The sequence below is a fragment of the Engystomops pustulosus genome, unplaced genomic scaffold (assembly GCF_040894005.1).
Source record: "Engystomops pustulosus unplaced genomic scaffold, aEngPut4.maternal MAT_SCAFFOLD_48, whole genome shotgun sequence".
NCBI classification, from domain to species: domain Eukaryota; kingdom Metazoa; phylum Chordata; class Amphibia; order Anura; family Leptodactylidae; genus Engystomops; species Engystomops pustulosus.
In genome coordinates, this window is record NW_027284965.1 from 33,199 (window position 1) to 47,560 (window position 14,362).

At 57.7% G+C, this 14,362-nt stretch overlaps 1 protein-coding gene across 1 annotated transcript; it reads left to right on the forward strand.

Moving 5' to 3' along the window:
* The first annotated feature begins 456 nt into the window (after window positions 1–456).
* Window positions 457–13,190, forward strand: LOC140106876 (sphingomyelin phosphodiesterase 5-like). Its single transcript, XM_072131502.1, has 8 exons — window positions 457–609; window positions 3,404–4,195; window positions 4,877–4,952; window positions 9,510–9,650; window positions 10,740–10,829; window positions 12,343–12,406; window positions 12,483–12,618; window positions 12,969–13,190. The coding sequence occupies exons 2-8, from the start codon at window positions 3,419–3,421 to the stop codon at window positions 13,071–13,073; spliced, it is 1,389 nt and encodes a 462-aa protein (XP_071987603.1). The 5' UTR covers window positions 457–609; window positions 3,404–3,418; the 3' UTR covers window positions 13,074–13,190.
* The last annotated feature ends 1,172 nt before the right edge of the window (window positions 13,191–14,362 follow it).

Genomic DNA, 14,362 nt, shown 5'->3' on the forward strand with positions numbered 1-14,362 from the left:
CTATATACACATCATATACACTATATACACATCATATATACATATAATATACACTATATACATATAATATACACTGCATACACTATATACACATCATATACTATATACACATCATATACTATATACACATCATATACTATATACACATCATATACTATATACACATCATATACACTATATACACATCATATACTATATACACATCATATACACTATATACACATCATATACACTATATACACATCATATACTATATACACATCATATACACTATATACACATCCTATACACTATATACACATCATATACACTATATACACATCATATACACTATATACATATATGGTACATTATATAATGTGTATTTGGCCCTTGATGTTCTGTGTCTGTAGTGATGATGAGGAGGGGGAGGTTCCCGGTGTGTAGCTCCTCCTCCTATCTAACGCACATGGCACCACGTGGATAAAAGGGCGGGGCATAATACTTCCTAGTCACGTGACCTCCAACGCTGCAACCTTTGACACGCCCCCCGCCCACTCAGTGACCGCGGCTCTTACCTGGCAGGTAACCGATGCGGTATATCCCGATATCTGCCGATATGTGCGACAGGTGAGTGCTGCAGTCTCTGTGTGCGGTCTCCTCCTTGCTGACTGTCTCTTTTCATGTCCTGCAGTCTCTGTGTGCTGTCCCCTCCTTGCTGACTGTCTCTTCTCATGTCCTGCAGTCTCTGTGTGCTGTCCCCTCCTTGCTGACTGTCTCTTCTCATGTCCTGCAGTCTCTGTGTGCTGTCTCCTCCTTGCTGACTGTCTCTTCTCATGTCCTGCAGTCTCTGTGTGCTGTCCCCTCCTTGGTGACTGTCTCTTCTCATGTCCTGCAGTCTCTCTGTGCGGTCCCCTCCTTGCTGACTGTCTCTGCTCATGTCCTGCAGTCTCTGTGTGCTGTCTCCTCCTTGCTGACTGTCTCTGCTCATGTCCTGCAGTCTCTGTGTGCTGTCTCCTCCTTGCTGACTGTCTCTTCTCATGTCCTGCAGTCTCTGTGTGCTGTCTCCTCCTTGCTGACTGTCTCTTCTCATGTCCTGCAGTCTCTGTGTGCTGTCTCCTCCTTGCTGACTGTCTCTTCTCATGTCCTGCAGTCTCTGTGTGCTGTCTCCTCCTTGCTGACTGTCTCTTCTCATGTCCTGCAGTCTCTGTGTGCTGTCTCCTCCTTGCTGACTGTCTCTTCTCATGTCCTGCAGTCTCTGTGTGCTGTCTCCTCCTTGCTGACTGTCTCTTCTCATGTCCTGCAGTCTCTGTGTGCTGTCTCCTCCTTGCTGACTGTCTCTTCTCATGTCCTGCAGTCTCTGTGTGCTGTCCCCTCCTTGCTGACTGTCTCTTCTCATGTCCTGCAGTCTCTGTGTGCGGTCCCCTCCTTGCTGACTGTCTCTGCTCATGTCCTGCAGTCTCTGTGTGCTGTCTCCTCATTGCTGACTGTCTCTTCTCATGTCCTGCAGTCTCTGTGTGCTGTCTCCTCATTGCTGACTGTCTCTTCTCATGTCCTGCAGTCTCTGTGTGCTGTCTCCTCCTTGCTGACTGTCTCTTCTCATGTCCTGCAGTCTCTGTGTGCTGTCTCCTCCTTGCTGACTGTCTCTTCTCATGTCCTGCAGTCTCTGTGTGCTGTCCCCTCCTTGCTGACTGTCTCTTCTCATGTCCTGCAGTCTCTGTGTGCGGTCCCCTCCTTGCTGACTGTCTCTTCTCATGTCCTGCAGTCTCTGTGTGCTGTCTCCTCCTTGCTGACTGTCTCTTCTCATGTCCTGCAGTCTCTGTGTGCTGTCCCCTCCTTGCTGACTGTCTCTTCTCATGTCCTGCAGTCTCTGTGTGCGGTCCCCTCCTTGCTGACTGTCTCTGCTCATGTCCTGCAGTCTCTGTGTGCGGTCCCCTCCTTGCTGACTGTCTCTTCTCATGTCCTGCAGTCTCTGTGTGCTGTCTCCTCCTTGCTGACTGTCTCTTCTCATGTCCTGCAGTCTCTGTGTGCTGTCTCCTCCTTGCTGACTGTCTCTTCTCATGTCCTGCAGTCTCTGTGTGCTGTCTCCTCCTTGCTGACTGTCTCGTCTCTGTGTGCTGTCTCCTCCTTGCTGACTGTCTCTTCTCATGTCCTGCAGTCTCTGTGTGCTGTCTCCTCCTTGCTGACTGTCTCTTCTCATGTCCTGCAGTCTCTGTGTGCTGTCTCCTCCTTGCTGACTGTCTCTTCTCATGTCCTGCAGTCTCTGTGTGCTGTCTCCTCCTTGCTGACTGTCTCTTCTCATGTCCTGCAGTCTCTGTGTGCTGTCTCCTCCTTGCTGACTGTCTCTGCTCATGTCCTGCAGTCTCTGTGTGCTGTCTCCTCCTTGCTGACTGTCTCTGCTCATGTCCTGCAGTCTCTGTGTGCTGCCTCCTTCCTCGCTGACTGTCTCTGCTCATGTCCTGCAGTCTCTGTGTGCTGCCTCCTTCCTCGCTGGCTGCCTCCTCCCTTGTCTTGCAGTGTGTGAGGAGCCCCATGCCTCTGTCGGAGTCTCCCTTTAGCTGCAGCCTCCTCCCTTGCCCCGCTGACTGTCTCCTCCCTTGCCCCGCTGACTGTCTCCTCCCTTGCCCCGCTGACTGTCTCCTCCCTTGCCCCGCTGACTGTCTCCTCCCTTGCCCCGCTGACTGTCTCCTCCCTTGCCCCGCTGACTGTCTCCTCCCTTGCCCCGCTGACTGTCTCCTCCCTTGCCCCGCTGACTGTCTCCTCCCTTGCCCCGCTGACTGTCTCCTCCCTTGCCCCGCTGACTGTCTCCTCCCTTGCCCCGCTGACTGTCTCCTCCCTTGCCCCGCTGACTGTCTCCTCCCTTGCCCCGCTGACTGTCTCCTCCCTTGCCCCGCTGACTGTCTCCTCCCTTGCCCCGCTGACTGTCTCCTCCCTTGCCCCGCTGACTGTCTCCTCCCTTGCCCCGCTGACTGTCTCCTCCCTTGCCCCGCTGACTGTCTCCTCCCTTGCCCCGCTGACTGTCTCCTCCCTTGCCCCGCTGACTGTCTCCTCCCTTGCCCCGCTGACTGTCTCCTCCCTTGCCCCGCTGACTGTCTCCTCCCTTGCCCCGCTGACTGTCTCCTCCCTTGCCCCGCTGACTGTCTCCTCCCTTGCCCCGCTGACTGTCTCCTCCCTTGCCCCGCTGACTGTCTCCTCCCTTGCCCCGCTGACTGTCTCCTCCCTTGCCCCGCTGACTGTCTCCTCCCTTGCCCCGCTGACTGTCTCCTCCCTTGCCCCGCTGACTGTCTCCTCCCTTGCCCCGCTGACTGTCTCCTCCCTTGCCCCGCTGACTGTCTCCTCCCTTGCCCCGCTGACTGTCTCCTCCCTTGCCCCGCTGACTGTCTCCTCCCTTGCCCCGCTGACTGTCTCCTCCCTTGTCTTGCAGTGTGTGAGGACCCCCATGCCTCTGTCGGAGTCTCCCTTTAGCTGCTGCCTCCTGGATGGGCTCTTCTGGCTGAGTTGTGTTGTGCTCTTCCCCTCGTACTGGTTCATTGATCGGCTGCTGACGTGTGCGGTGGGCACCGGTGCGGGGGGCTCGGGGGGCGCTGCCTGGCGGGTGCTGGGCCTGGTTCTGGGGGTGCCGCTCTTCCTGCTGCTCTTTGTGCTGTCTCTGCCCCTGTGCCTCTTGGGTCTCCTCCTCTGGGTGCCGCTCCACCAGGTGCGCCGCCCGTTCAGCTACCAGAGCCATGTGGACCCTGCGGACAGAACCCTCAGTGGTGAGCGCTCCTTCATCTTCATCAGCGCCAACCTGTGCCTGCTGCCGGACGGCCTGGCCCGCTTCAGTAACCTGCGGCACACGCAGCGGCGCGCCCGTGCCATCGCCCGGCTCCTGTGTGCCGCGCAGAGCTCCCAGGACGTCCTGCCCATGATGCAGGAGAAGACTCCGGCCGGGCTCTTCCAGGTGTCACTGGACTTCCCGCCGGCCGCTGACTTCATATGTCTCCAGGAGGTGTTCGATGGTCGGGCGTCTCGCCAGCTGCGCCGATGCCTTGGCGCCTCCTACCCTCACATCCTGTATGACGTCGGCCCCTCAGGACCTCGCGGCTGCGGCTTCAAATTCTTCAACAGCGGCTTATTCCTGGCGAGCCGCCACCTGCCCCTCTGTGCCAAGTACTACATCTACCCCAACGCCCGCGGAGAGGACGCCCTGGCCTCCAAGGGGCTCCTGTGCGTCAAGGTAAAGAGCGGGGGAGGGTATGAAGATGATGTACGGGGGTCGGACCCTCGTACCCATGGAGGTCACCAGAACCAGCTGCCCCCAGGGTATGAGGATGGTATTCGGGGGGGCGTGGACCCTAGTACCCATGGAGGTCACCAGAACTGCACTGCCCCCAGGGTATGAGGATGATGTTCAGGGGTCGGACCCTCGTACCCATGGAGGTCACCAGAACCATCTGCATTGCAAGGGTGGTCACTGAGGGAGGGAATGAGGAGAATGTACGGGGGTAAAATCTTGTGCCCACCGTGGTCACCTAAACCATCTGAACTGAACCCTGGTTGGTCCTTGAGGGGAGAGGGGCAGAACCTTGTACCCATGGAGGTCACCAGATCCATCTCCAATTCTCCCTGGGTGGTCAGTGAGGGGAGAGGGGCAGAACCTTGTACCCATGGAGGTCACCAGAACCATCTCCAATTCTCCCTGGGTGGTCAGTGAGGTAGGGGATGAAGACGATTTACTGGAGTGGCCAACCACCTCCTTCCCTGGGCTTCATGTCAGGGTAGAATTGGGGTTGGATCCCTTACCCGATGTGGTGTATGAGGACCTCTGTGGGTGTAGATGTGCCTTTGGCTGGTGCCAGGTATCTCCTCCAGGACTGTGCTGGCCATGGCCTCTTCTCATCCTCTGATCCTCCCGCAGGTTCATCTGGGAACCACAGAACAGAAACAAAGCATTGTGGGATACTTGAACTGCACCCACCTCCACGCCCCGGAGAGTAAGTAGAGCCTGAGTCGCCTTCAGGGGATGACGAGTAGAAAGCATCTGTATTGGTGAGCTCTACCTCCCTGGGTCATCTGATGACCATGGCTGTGTGGGCCATGGAGTGTGGCATTTCTTCTCTACATGTCTGGGTGATGTCCTCTCCTCTGTGTTCTCTACGTGTCTGGGTGGTGTCCTCTCCTCTGTGTTCTCTACGTGTCTGGGTGGTGTCCTCTCCTCTGGGTTCTCTACGTGTCTGGGTGGCGCCCTCTCCTCTGGGTTCTCTACGTGTCTGGGTGGCGTCCTCTCCTCTGGGTTCTCTACGTGTCTGGGTGGCGCCCTCTCCTCTGGGTTCTCTACGTGTCTGGGTGGCGTCCTCTCCTCTGGGTTCTCTACGTGTCTGGGTGGCGTCCTCTCCTCTGGGTTCTCTACGTGTCTGGGTGGCGTCCTCTCCTCTGGTTCTCTACGTGTCTGGGTGGTGTCCTCTCCTCTGTGTTCTCTACGTGTCTGGGTGGTGTCCTCTCCTCTGTGTTCTCTACGTGTCTGGGTGGCGTCCTCTCCTCTGGGTTCTCTACGTGTCTGGGTGGCGTCCTCTCCTCTGGGTTTTCTACGTGTCTGGGTGGCGCCCTCTCCTCTGGGTTCTGTGCGTGTCTGGGTGGCGTCCTCTCCTCTGGGTTCTCTATGTGTCTGGGTGGCGTCCTCTCCTCTATGTTCTCTGCGTGTCTGGGTGGTGCCCTCTCCTCTGGGTTCTCTACGTGTCTGGGTGGTGCCCTCTCCTCTGGGTTCTCTACGTGTCTGGGTGGTGCCCTCTCCTCTGGGTTCTGTGCGTGTCTGGGTGGTGCCCTCTCCTCTGGGTTCTCTACGTGTCTGGGTGGCGTCCTCTCCTCTGGGTTCTGTGCGTGTCTGGGTGGTGCCCTCTCCTCTGGGTTCTCTACGTGTCTGGGTGGCGTCCTCTCCTCTGGGTTCTCTGCGTGTCTGGGTGGTGCCCTCTCCTCTGGGTTCTCTGCGTGTCTGGGTGGCGTCCTCTCCTCTGGGTTCTCTACGTGTCTGGGTGGCGTCCTCTCCTCTGGGTTCTCTACGTGTCTGGGTGGCGTCCTCTCCTCTGGGTTCTCTACGTGTCTGGGTGGCGTCCTCTCCTCTGGGTTCTCTACGTGTCTGGGTGGCGTCCTCTCCTCTGGGTTCTCTACGTGTCTGGGTGGCGCCCTCTCCTCTGGGTTCTCTACGTGTCTGGGTGGCGTCCTCTCCTCTGGGTTCTGTGCGTGTCTGGGTGGTGCCCTCTCCTCTGGGTTCTCTACGTGTCTGGGTGGCGTCCTCTCCTCTGGGTTCTCTGCGTGTCTGGGTGGTGCCCTCTCCTCTGGGTTCTCTCCGCGTGTCTGGGTGGCGCCCTCTCCTCTGGGTTCTCTACGTGTCTGGGTGGCGTCCTCTCCTCTGGGTTCTCTACGTGTCTGGGTGGCGCCCTCTCCTCTGGGTTCTCTGCGTGTCTGGGTGGCGTCCTCTCCTCTGGGTTCTCTGCGTGTCTGGGTGGCGTCCTCTCCTCTGGGTTCTCTGCGTGTCTGGGTGGCGCCCTCTCCTCTGGGTTCTGTGCGTGTCTGGGTGGTGCCCTCTCCTCTGGGTTCTCTACGTGTCTGGGTGGTGCCCTCTCCTCTGGGTTCTGTGCGTGTCTGGGTGGTGCCCTCTCCTCTGGGTTCTGTGCGTGTCTGGGTGGCGTCCTCTCCTCTGGGTTCTCTACGTGTCTGGGTGGCGCCCTCTCCTCTGGGTTCTCTGCGTGTCTGGGTGGTGCCCTCCCCTCTGGGTTCTCTACGTGTCTGGGTGGCGTCCTCTCCTCTGGGTTCTCTACGTGTCTGGGTGGCGTCCTCTCCTCTGGGTTCTCTACGTGTCTGGGTGGCGTCCTCTCCTCTGGGTTCTCTACGTGTCTGGGTGGCGTCCTCTCCTCTGGGTTCTCTACGTGTCTGGGTGGCGTCCTCTCCTCTGGGTTCTCTACGTGTCTGGGTGGCGTCCTCTCCTCTGGGTTCTCTACGTGTCTGGGTGGCGTCCTCTCCTCTGGGTTCTCTACGTGTCTGGGTGGCGTCCTCTCCTCTGGGTTTTCTACGTGTCTGGGTGGCGCCCTCTCCTCTGGGTTCTGTGCGTGTCTGGGTGGTGCCCTCTCCTCTGGGTTCTCTACGTGTCTGGGTGGTGCCCTCTCCTCTGGGTTCTGTGCGTGTCTGGGTGGTGCCCTCTCCTCTGGGTTCTGTGCGTGTCTGGGTGGCGTCCTCTCCTCTGGGTTCTCTACGTGTCTGGGTGGCGCCCTCTCCTCTGGGTTCTCTGCGTGTCTGGGTGGTGCCCTCCCCTCTGGGTTCTCTACGTGTCTGGGTGGCGTCCTCTCCTCTGGGTTCTCTACGTGTCTGGGTGGCGTCCTCTCCTCTGGGTTCTCTACGTGTCTGGGTGGCGTCCTCTCCTCTGGGTTCTCTACGTGTCTGGGTGGCGTCCTCTCCTCTGGGTTCTCTACGTGTCTGGGTGGCGTCCTCTCCTCTGGGTTCTCTACGTGTCTGGGTGGCGTCCTCTCCTCTGGGTTCTCTACGTGTCTGGGTGGCGTCCTCTCCTCTGGGTTCTCTACGTGTCTGGGTGGCGTCCTCTCCTCTGGGTTTTCTACGTGTCTGGGTGGTGCCCTCTCCTCTGGGTTCTGTGCGTGTCTGGGTGGTGCCCTCTCCTCTGGGTTCTGTGCGTGTCTGGGTGGCGTCCTCTCCTCTGGGTTCTCTACGTGTCTGGGTGGCGCCCTCTCCTCTGGGTTCTCTGCGTGTCTGGGTGGTGCCCTCCCCTCTGGGTTCTCTACGTGTCTGGGTGGCGTCCTCTCCTCTGGGTTCTCTACGTGTCTGGGTGGCGTCCTCTCCTCTGGGTTCTCTACGTGTCTGGGTGGCGTCCTCTCCTCTGGGTTCTCTACGTGTCTGGGTGGCGTCCTCTCCTCTGGGTTCTCTACGTGTCTGGGTGGCGTCCTCTCCTCTGGGTTCTCTACGTGTCTGGGTGGCGTCCTCTCCTCTGGGTTCTCTACGTGTCTGGGTGGCGTCCTCTCCTCTGGGTTCTCTACGTGTCTGGGTGGCGTCCTCTCCTCTGGGTTCTCTACGTGTCTGGGTGGCGTCCTCTCCTCTGGGTTTTCTACGTGTCTGGGTGGCGCCCTCTCCTCTGGGTTCTGTGCGTGTCTGGGTGGCGTCCTCTCCTCTGGGTTCTGTGCGTGTCTGGGTGGCGTCCTCTCCTCTGGGTTCTGTGCGTGTCTGGGTGGCGTCCTCTCCTCTATGTTCTCTGCGTGTCTGGGTGGTGCCCTCCCCTCTGGGTTCTCTACGTGTCTGGGTGGTGCCCTCCCCTCTGGGTTCTCTACGTGTCTGGGTGGCGCCCTCTCCTCTGGGTTCTGTGCGTGTCTGGGTGGCGTCCTCTCCTCTGGGTTCTGTGCGTGTCTGGGTGGCGTCCTCTCCTCTATGTTCTCTGCGTGTCTGGGTGGTGCCCTCTCCTCTGGGTTCTCTACGTGTCTGGGTGGTGCCCTCCCCTCTGGGTTCTCTACGTGTCTGGGTGGTGCCCTCTCCTCTGGGTTCTGTGCGTGTCTGGGTGGCGCCCTCTCCTCTGGGTTCTCTACGTGTCTGGGTGGCGTCCTCTCCTCTGGGTTCTGTGCGTGTCTGGGTGGTGCCCTCTCCTCTGGGTTCTCTACGTGTCTGGGTGGCGTCCTCTCCTCCTCTGGGTTCTCTGCGTGTCTGGGTGGTGCCCTCTCCTCTGGGTTCTCTCCGCGTGTCTGGGTGGCGCCCTCTCCTCTGGGTTCTCTACGTGTCTGGGTGGCGTCCTCTCCTCTGGGTTCTCTACGTGTCTGGGTGGCGCCCTCTCCTCTGGGTTCTCTACGTGTCTGGGTGGCGTCCTCTCCTCTGGGTTCTCTGCGTGTCTGGGTGGCGTCCTCTCCTCTGGGTTCTCTACGTGTCTGGGTGGCGCCCTCTCCTCTGGGTTCTGTGCGTGTCTGGGTGGTGCCCTCTCCTCTGGGTTCTCTACGTGTCTGGGTGGTGCCCTCTCCTCTGGGTTCTGTGCGTGTCTGGGTGGCGCCCTCTCCTCTGGGTTCTGTGCGTGTCTGGGTGGCGTCCTCTCCTCTGGGTTCTCTACGTGTCTGGGTGGCGCCCTCTCCTCTGTGTTCTCTACGTGTCTGGGTGGTGTCCTCTCCTCTGTGTTCTCTACGTGTCTGGGTGGCGTCCTCTCCTCTGGGTTCTCTGCGTGTCTGGGTGGTGCCCTCTCCTCTGGGTTCTCTACGTGTCTGGGTGGTGCCCTCTCCTCTGGGTTCTCTACGTGTCTGGGTGGCGCCCTCTCCTCTGGGTTCTCTGCGTGTCTGGGTGGTGCCCTCTCCTCTGGGTTCTCTACGTGTCTGGGTGGTGCCCTCTCCTCTGGGTTCTCTATGGTTTTTATATGCCTGGCCAGTAGACCACTGTTATAAGACGTTTGTATCTTTGTGTGTCTAGGTGCTGCCACCCTACTTGTTCTCTCCTCTGTCTCTCCTGTAGGGGGCGCTCTCCTCTGTCTCTCCTGTAGGGGGCGCTCTCCTTTGACCAGATGTGTGTCCTGCTATGTCCAGGTGATGGCGCTATACGCTGCGACCAGATGTCTCTGATCCTTCAGTGGGTGGGCGACTTCCAGGCGGAGAACGCTCAGGACGGGGAACTTGTTGCCTTTGATGTTCTTTGTGGAGATCTCAACTTTGACAACTGCTCCTCAGGTACAAACCTCCCCCGGTGACCGCCTAGGTTATAGCGGCTGCGTGTTACGTCTTACTGTGTGCAATAATAGAGCTTGTAGAACTGTGAATGTGTGGAATAGCAGAGCTCAGGCGCTGGTCACAGCAGGGACAGCAGAGAACTTCAAGAAGGGTCTAGAACATTAAAGGTTATAACATAGAATTATATGATGGACATGAGTCACCGAAATATAACACGAACTACATAACCCCCAGCGCCCCCCACCGATACACAAGGCACATGTCCGGTATAACCTGGGGATCTCCTGTATATAATGATATATGTACAGCCGGTATAACCTGGGGATCTCCTGTATATAGTGATATATGTACAGCTGGTATAACCTGGGGATCTCCTGTATATAATGATATATGTACAGCTGGTATAACCTGGGGATCTCCTGTATATAATGATATATGTACAGCCGGTATAACCTGGGGATCTCCTGTATATAATGATATATGTACAGCCGGTATAACCTGGGGATCTCCTGTATAGAATGATATATGTACAGCCGGTATAACCTGGGGATCTCCTGTATAGAATGATATATGTACAGCCGGTATAACCTGGGGATCTCCTGTATATAATGATATATGTACAGCCGGTATAACCTGGGGATCTCCTGTATAGAATGATATATGTACAGCCGGTATAACCTGGGGATCTCCTGTATATAGTGATATATGTACAGCCGGTATAACCTGGAGATCTCCTGTATATAATGATATATGTACAGCCGGTATAACCTGGGGATCTCCTGTATATAATGATATATGTACAGCCGGTATAACCTGGGGATCTCCTGTATATAGTGATATATGTACAGCTGGTATAACCTGGAGATCTCCTGTATATAATGATATATGTACAGCCGCTATAACCTGGGGATCTCCTGTATATAGTGATATATGTACAGCCGGTATAACCTGGAGATCTCCTGTATATAATGATATGTGTCAGGCTGTATAGGGGACGTGTGTGTATGGGGGGGGGTCAGGACCCCTACATAGAGGGGACATCAGCCAAGGGTCCGAGTTGTGAACTTTTTTTTATTTCTTTTGTTTCAGACGACTGTCTGGAGCAGAAGCACAAGATATTCTCCATGTACAGCGATCCGTGTAGAGACCGCGCAGGACGCGACCGGCCCGGAGCCCTGGGTGAGGAGCTCTGCCTACCCCCACCCATAGCTTTCTTCACCGCAGCCGCTGAGCCTGCCCCACGCCATAGGTCCCTCACTGCAGCCTCTGAGCCTGCCCCACACCATAGGTCCCTCACTGCAGCCTCTGAGCCTGCCCCACGCCATAGGTCCCTCACTGCAGCCTCTGAGCCTGCCCCACACCATAGGTCCCTCACTGCAGCCTCCGAGCCTGCCCCACACCATAGGTCCCTCACTGCAGCCTCCGAGCCTGCCCCACACCATAGGTCCCTCACTGCAGCCTCCGAGCCTGCCCCACGCCATAGGTCCCTCACTGCAGCCTCTGAGCCTGCCCCACACCATAGGTCCCTCACTGCAGCCTCCGAGCCTGCCCCACACCATAGGTCCCTCACTGCAGCCTCCGAGCCTGCCCCACACCATAGGTCCCTCACTGCAGCCTCCGAGCCTGCCCCACACCATAGGTCCCTCACTGCAGCCTCTGAGCCTGCCCCACGCCATAGGTCCCTCACTGCAGCCTCCGAGCCTGCCCCACGCCATAGGTCCCTCACTGCAGCCTCCGAGCCTGCCCCACACCATAGGTCCCTCACTGCAGCCTCCGAGCCTGCCCCACACCATAGGTCCCTCACTGCAGCCTCCGAGCCTGCCCCACACCATAGGTCCCTCACTGCAGCCTCCGAGCCTGCCCCACACCATAGGTCCCTCACTGCAGCCTCCGAGCCTGCCCCACACCATAGGTCCCTCACTGCAGCCTCCGAGCCTGCCCCACACCATAGGTCCCTCACTGCAGCCTCCGAGCCTGCCCCACACCATAGGTCCCTCACCGCAGCCTCCGAGCCTGCCCCACACCATAGGTCCCTCACCGCAGCCTCCGAGCCTGCCCCACACCCCGTAGGTAGTCTCTCCACGGGACTTGGCTAAGAACCAGGTATGAGTGGAGGAGGTCGGGGGGGGGGGTGAGTCTTCTCTTCTTTAATGGCCAGACAGTAGGTGTTCTCCTTAAGGCATTTAACACCTTGTAAAGCATTTTTGGATACTTCTTTTATGGTCTAAAGCTGAGCAGACGGAGAGGGAACTGAAAGAAAGGGAACCCGTCACCATCTTCTACCTCCCTAAACAACCGGCAGACACTGATCCAATGGTAGCGGCCGGATCTCTGGTTCTGTAGGTCACAGAGCCAGTATTTACGATACAGTTACAATGACCCTAGAACCTGAAGTACTTTATACTCTAGTCCTGGAGGAGGCCGCGCTGAGTGTAGGACTCGGCAGCCTGAAGAGGGAGATTGAGCTTCGGGGTCCCGGAGATTTAGGTCACTCCTTTTATTGTGGGACCCTGTGGCGCTGTCCTCTCGGCCCGGTGCCATGTCGTCTTGCCAATCACTGAACTCTACAGCATGACCTTACAATAGATGCCCCAGACCCTCTGGTGTTGGGGCCCCATCCGCCTCCGTCTTCCTGCTGCTTTCTCTTCCTCCATTATTCCGGTCTTTGATGACGACGGTTCTGCCTCCTCAGGGACCCTCCTCAGGCAGGAGCTCCTGTACCATGAAGCAGTGAACACTCCGGCCAGGCTGAAGAGGTAAGCAATGCCCACAGATGGTTGGCCCAATGCTCCCATCATCTCCAGCTCATGGTTGGCCTTTGTCTCACTGCAGCACCCTCCTGTCAGAGAGCGAGCGCCGGCTTTATGTGGCGCCTCCGTTACCTCAGGATGATGGCGGAGATGGACCCTGGACGGGACGACGCATCGATTACATTCTGTACCGAGAGGCGGACACTCTGCTACCAGTGGTGAGTATCTGATGGAGATACACATCCAACCCATAACCACCAGGCCCATGGTCATCCAGTAGACTCCTCTCTGGGCACTGTCAGACCTGGGCCGTTGGCCAGGGATGTTCCTTGTCTGGTTCCTGCGTCTACTACTTTATGGGGTTCTATAGTTTGTGCATCTTGAGCTGATCCACAATCTTCTACCACCCAACGATCCCCTCTGCGTGCTGTGTGGTCACTGATCAGTATACCATGATATACCATGATGCTCCAGGTCCTGTCTAGTAAGAGGTCTCCACCCTTGACCCCATCTGGGTGGACTTTCTCTTGAATCGGCCTGAGCAGATGTTCTTCTTCTTGTTTTGAAGGCTGTAGACAAGGTCCAGTTCATCACGCGTCTGGCCGGCCTCTCGGACCACGTCCCGGTAGCGCTGCACCTGTCCTCCTCGCTCTCGGAGACCACTGCCCTGTGATTGGCTGCGCCAGGACCTCCGGACACCAATACCTCAGTGACGGCCAATGATTGTGCCGCGGGTCACATGACTCTTGTACATGAAAACTTATGTTATTGAAATAAATTGTTTGATACACGGGGCGTGTACTATGTGCAGGGGGGGGAGGGAGGGATGCGCCATGTGCAGGGGGGGGGAGGGAGGGATGCGCCATGTGCAGGGGGGGGGGGAGGGAGGGATGCGCCATGTGCAGGGGGGGGGGGGAGGGAGGGATGCGCCATGTGCAGGGGGGGGGGGGAGGGAGGGATGCGCCATGTGCAGGGGGGGGGGGGGAGGGAGGGATGCGCCATGTGCAGGGGGGGGGGGGAGGGAGGGATGCGCCATGTGCAGGGGGGGGGAGGGAGGGATGCGCCATGTGCGGGGGATGGGGGGGGTCCGCCCTCCCTTTCCCCTACTGAAAACGGGAGATGTCACCGGCTCTCGTGAAGGGTATAGAGAGGGAGACCTCTGCTATTCCGTGCAGTCCGGGGGAGCGCGGGCAGAATCCCTCAAGACAAGAAAACGCTGTATCAAGGTTTGTTTGGTTAAAAAAGCCCCTTACAAAAGTCATGGATGGTTACCGGACCTCTAGTCACCCCCCGGAGAGGTCACTGGAGGGGATTATATACAGGATGAGGCCAAGCACGGGGCAATTTATCATTTCCAAATGTGGAGAGAAGGGAGGGCGACCTCTTGTATGTTCCACACGTTCCTCTAATGTTCTGCAGGTTTGGCCTTCAGCCATAGTCCAGACCTTCGCCTTGATATTGCCGGTGCACTGATGGCTGTCATGATATTTGTAGTTAGGCCTCAGTCCTCATCTGCAGAAACCTGCGGGAGCCGGACCCTGTAGTTTGTCTCTTCTTATCTTTTACAGTCTGAAGACTTGGAGCAATTTCATTGACTAATCTCATCAGCAGAGGAGCAGGACTGCGGCTGTTTCGGAGGGATAATTAGCTCCTCTCAAAACACCAGAAACAAATAGCTGTGTGTGTGCGTGTACCTGTGGGTGTGCCTGTGCGTGTGCCTGTACCTGTGGGTGTACCTGGTCCCCATGGCGGTGCGTGTGGGTGTGCGTGTGCCTGTACCTGTACGTGTGCCTGTGGGTGTGCCTGTGCCTGTGGGTGTGCCTGTGCCTGTGGGTGTGCCTGTGCCTGTGGGTGTGCCTGTGGGTGTGCCTGTGCCTGTGGGTGTGCCTGTGCCTGTGGGTGTGCCTGTGCCTGTGGGTGTGCCTGTGCCTGTGGGTGTGCCTGTGCCTGTGGGTGTGCCTG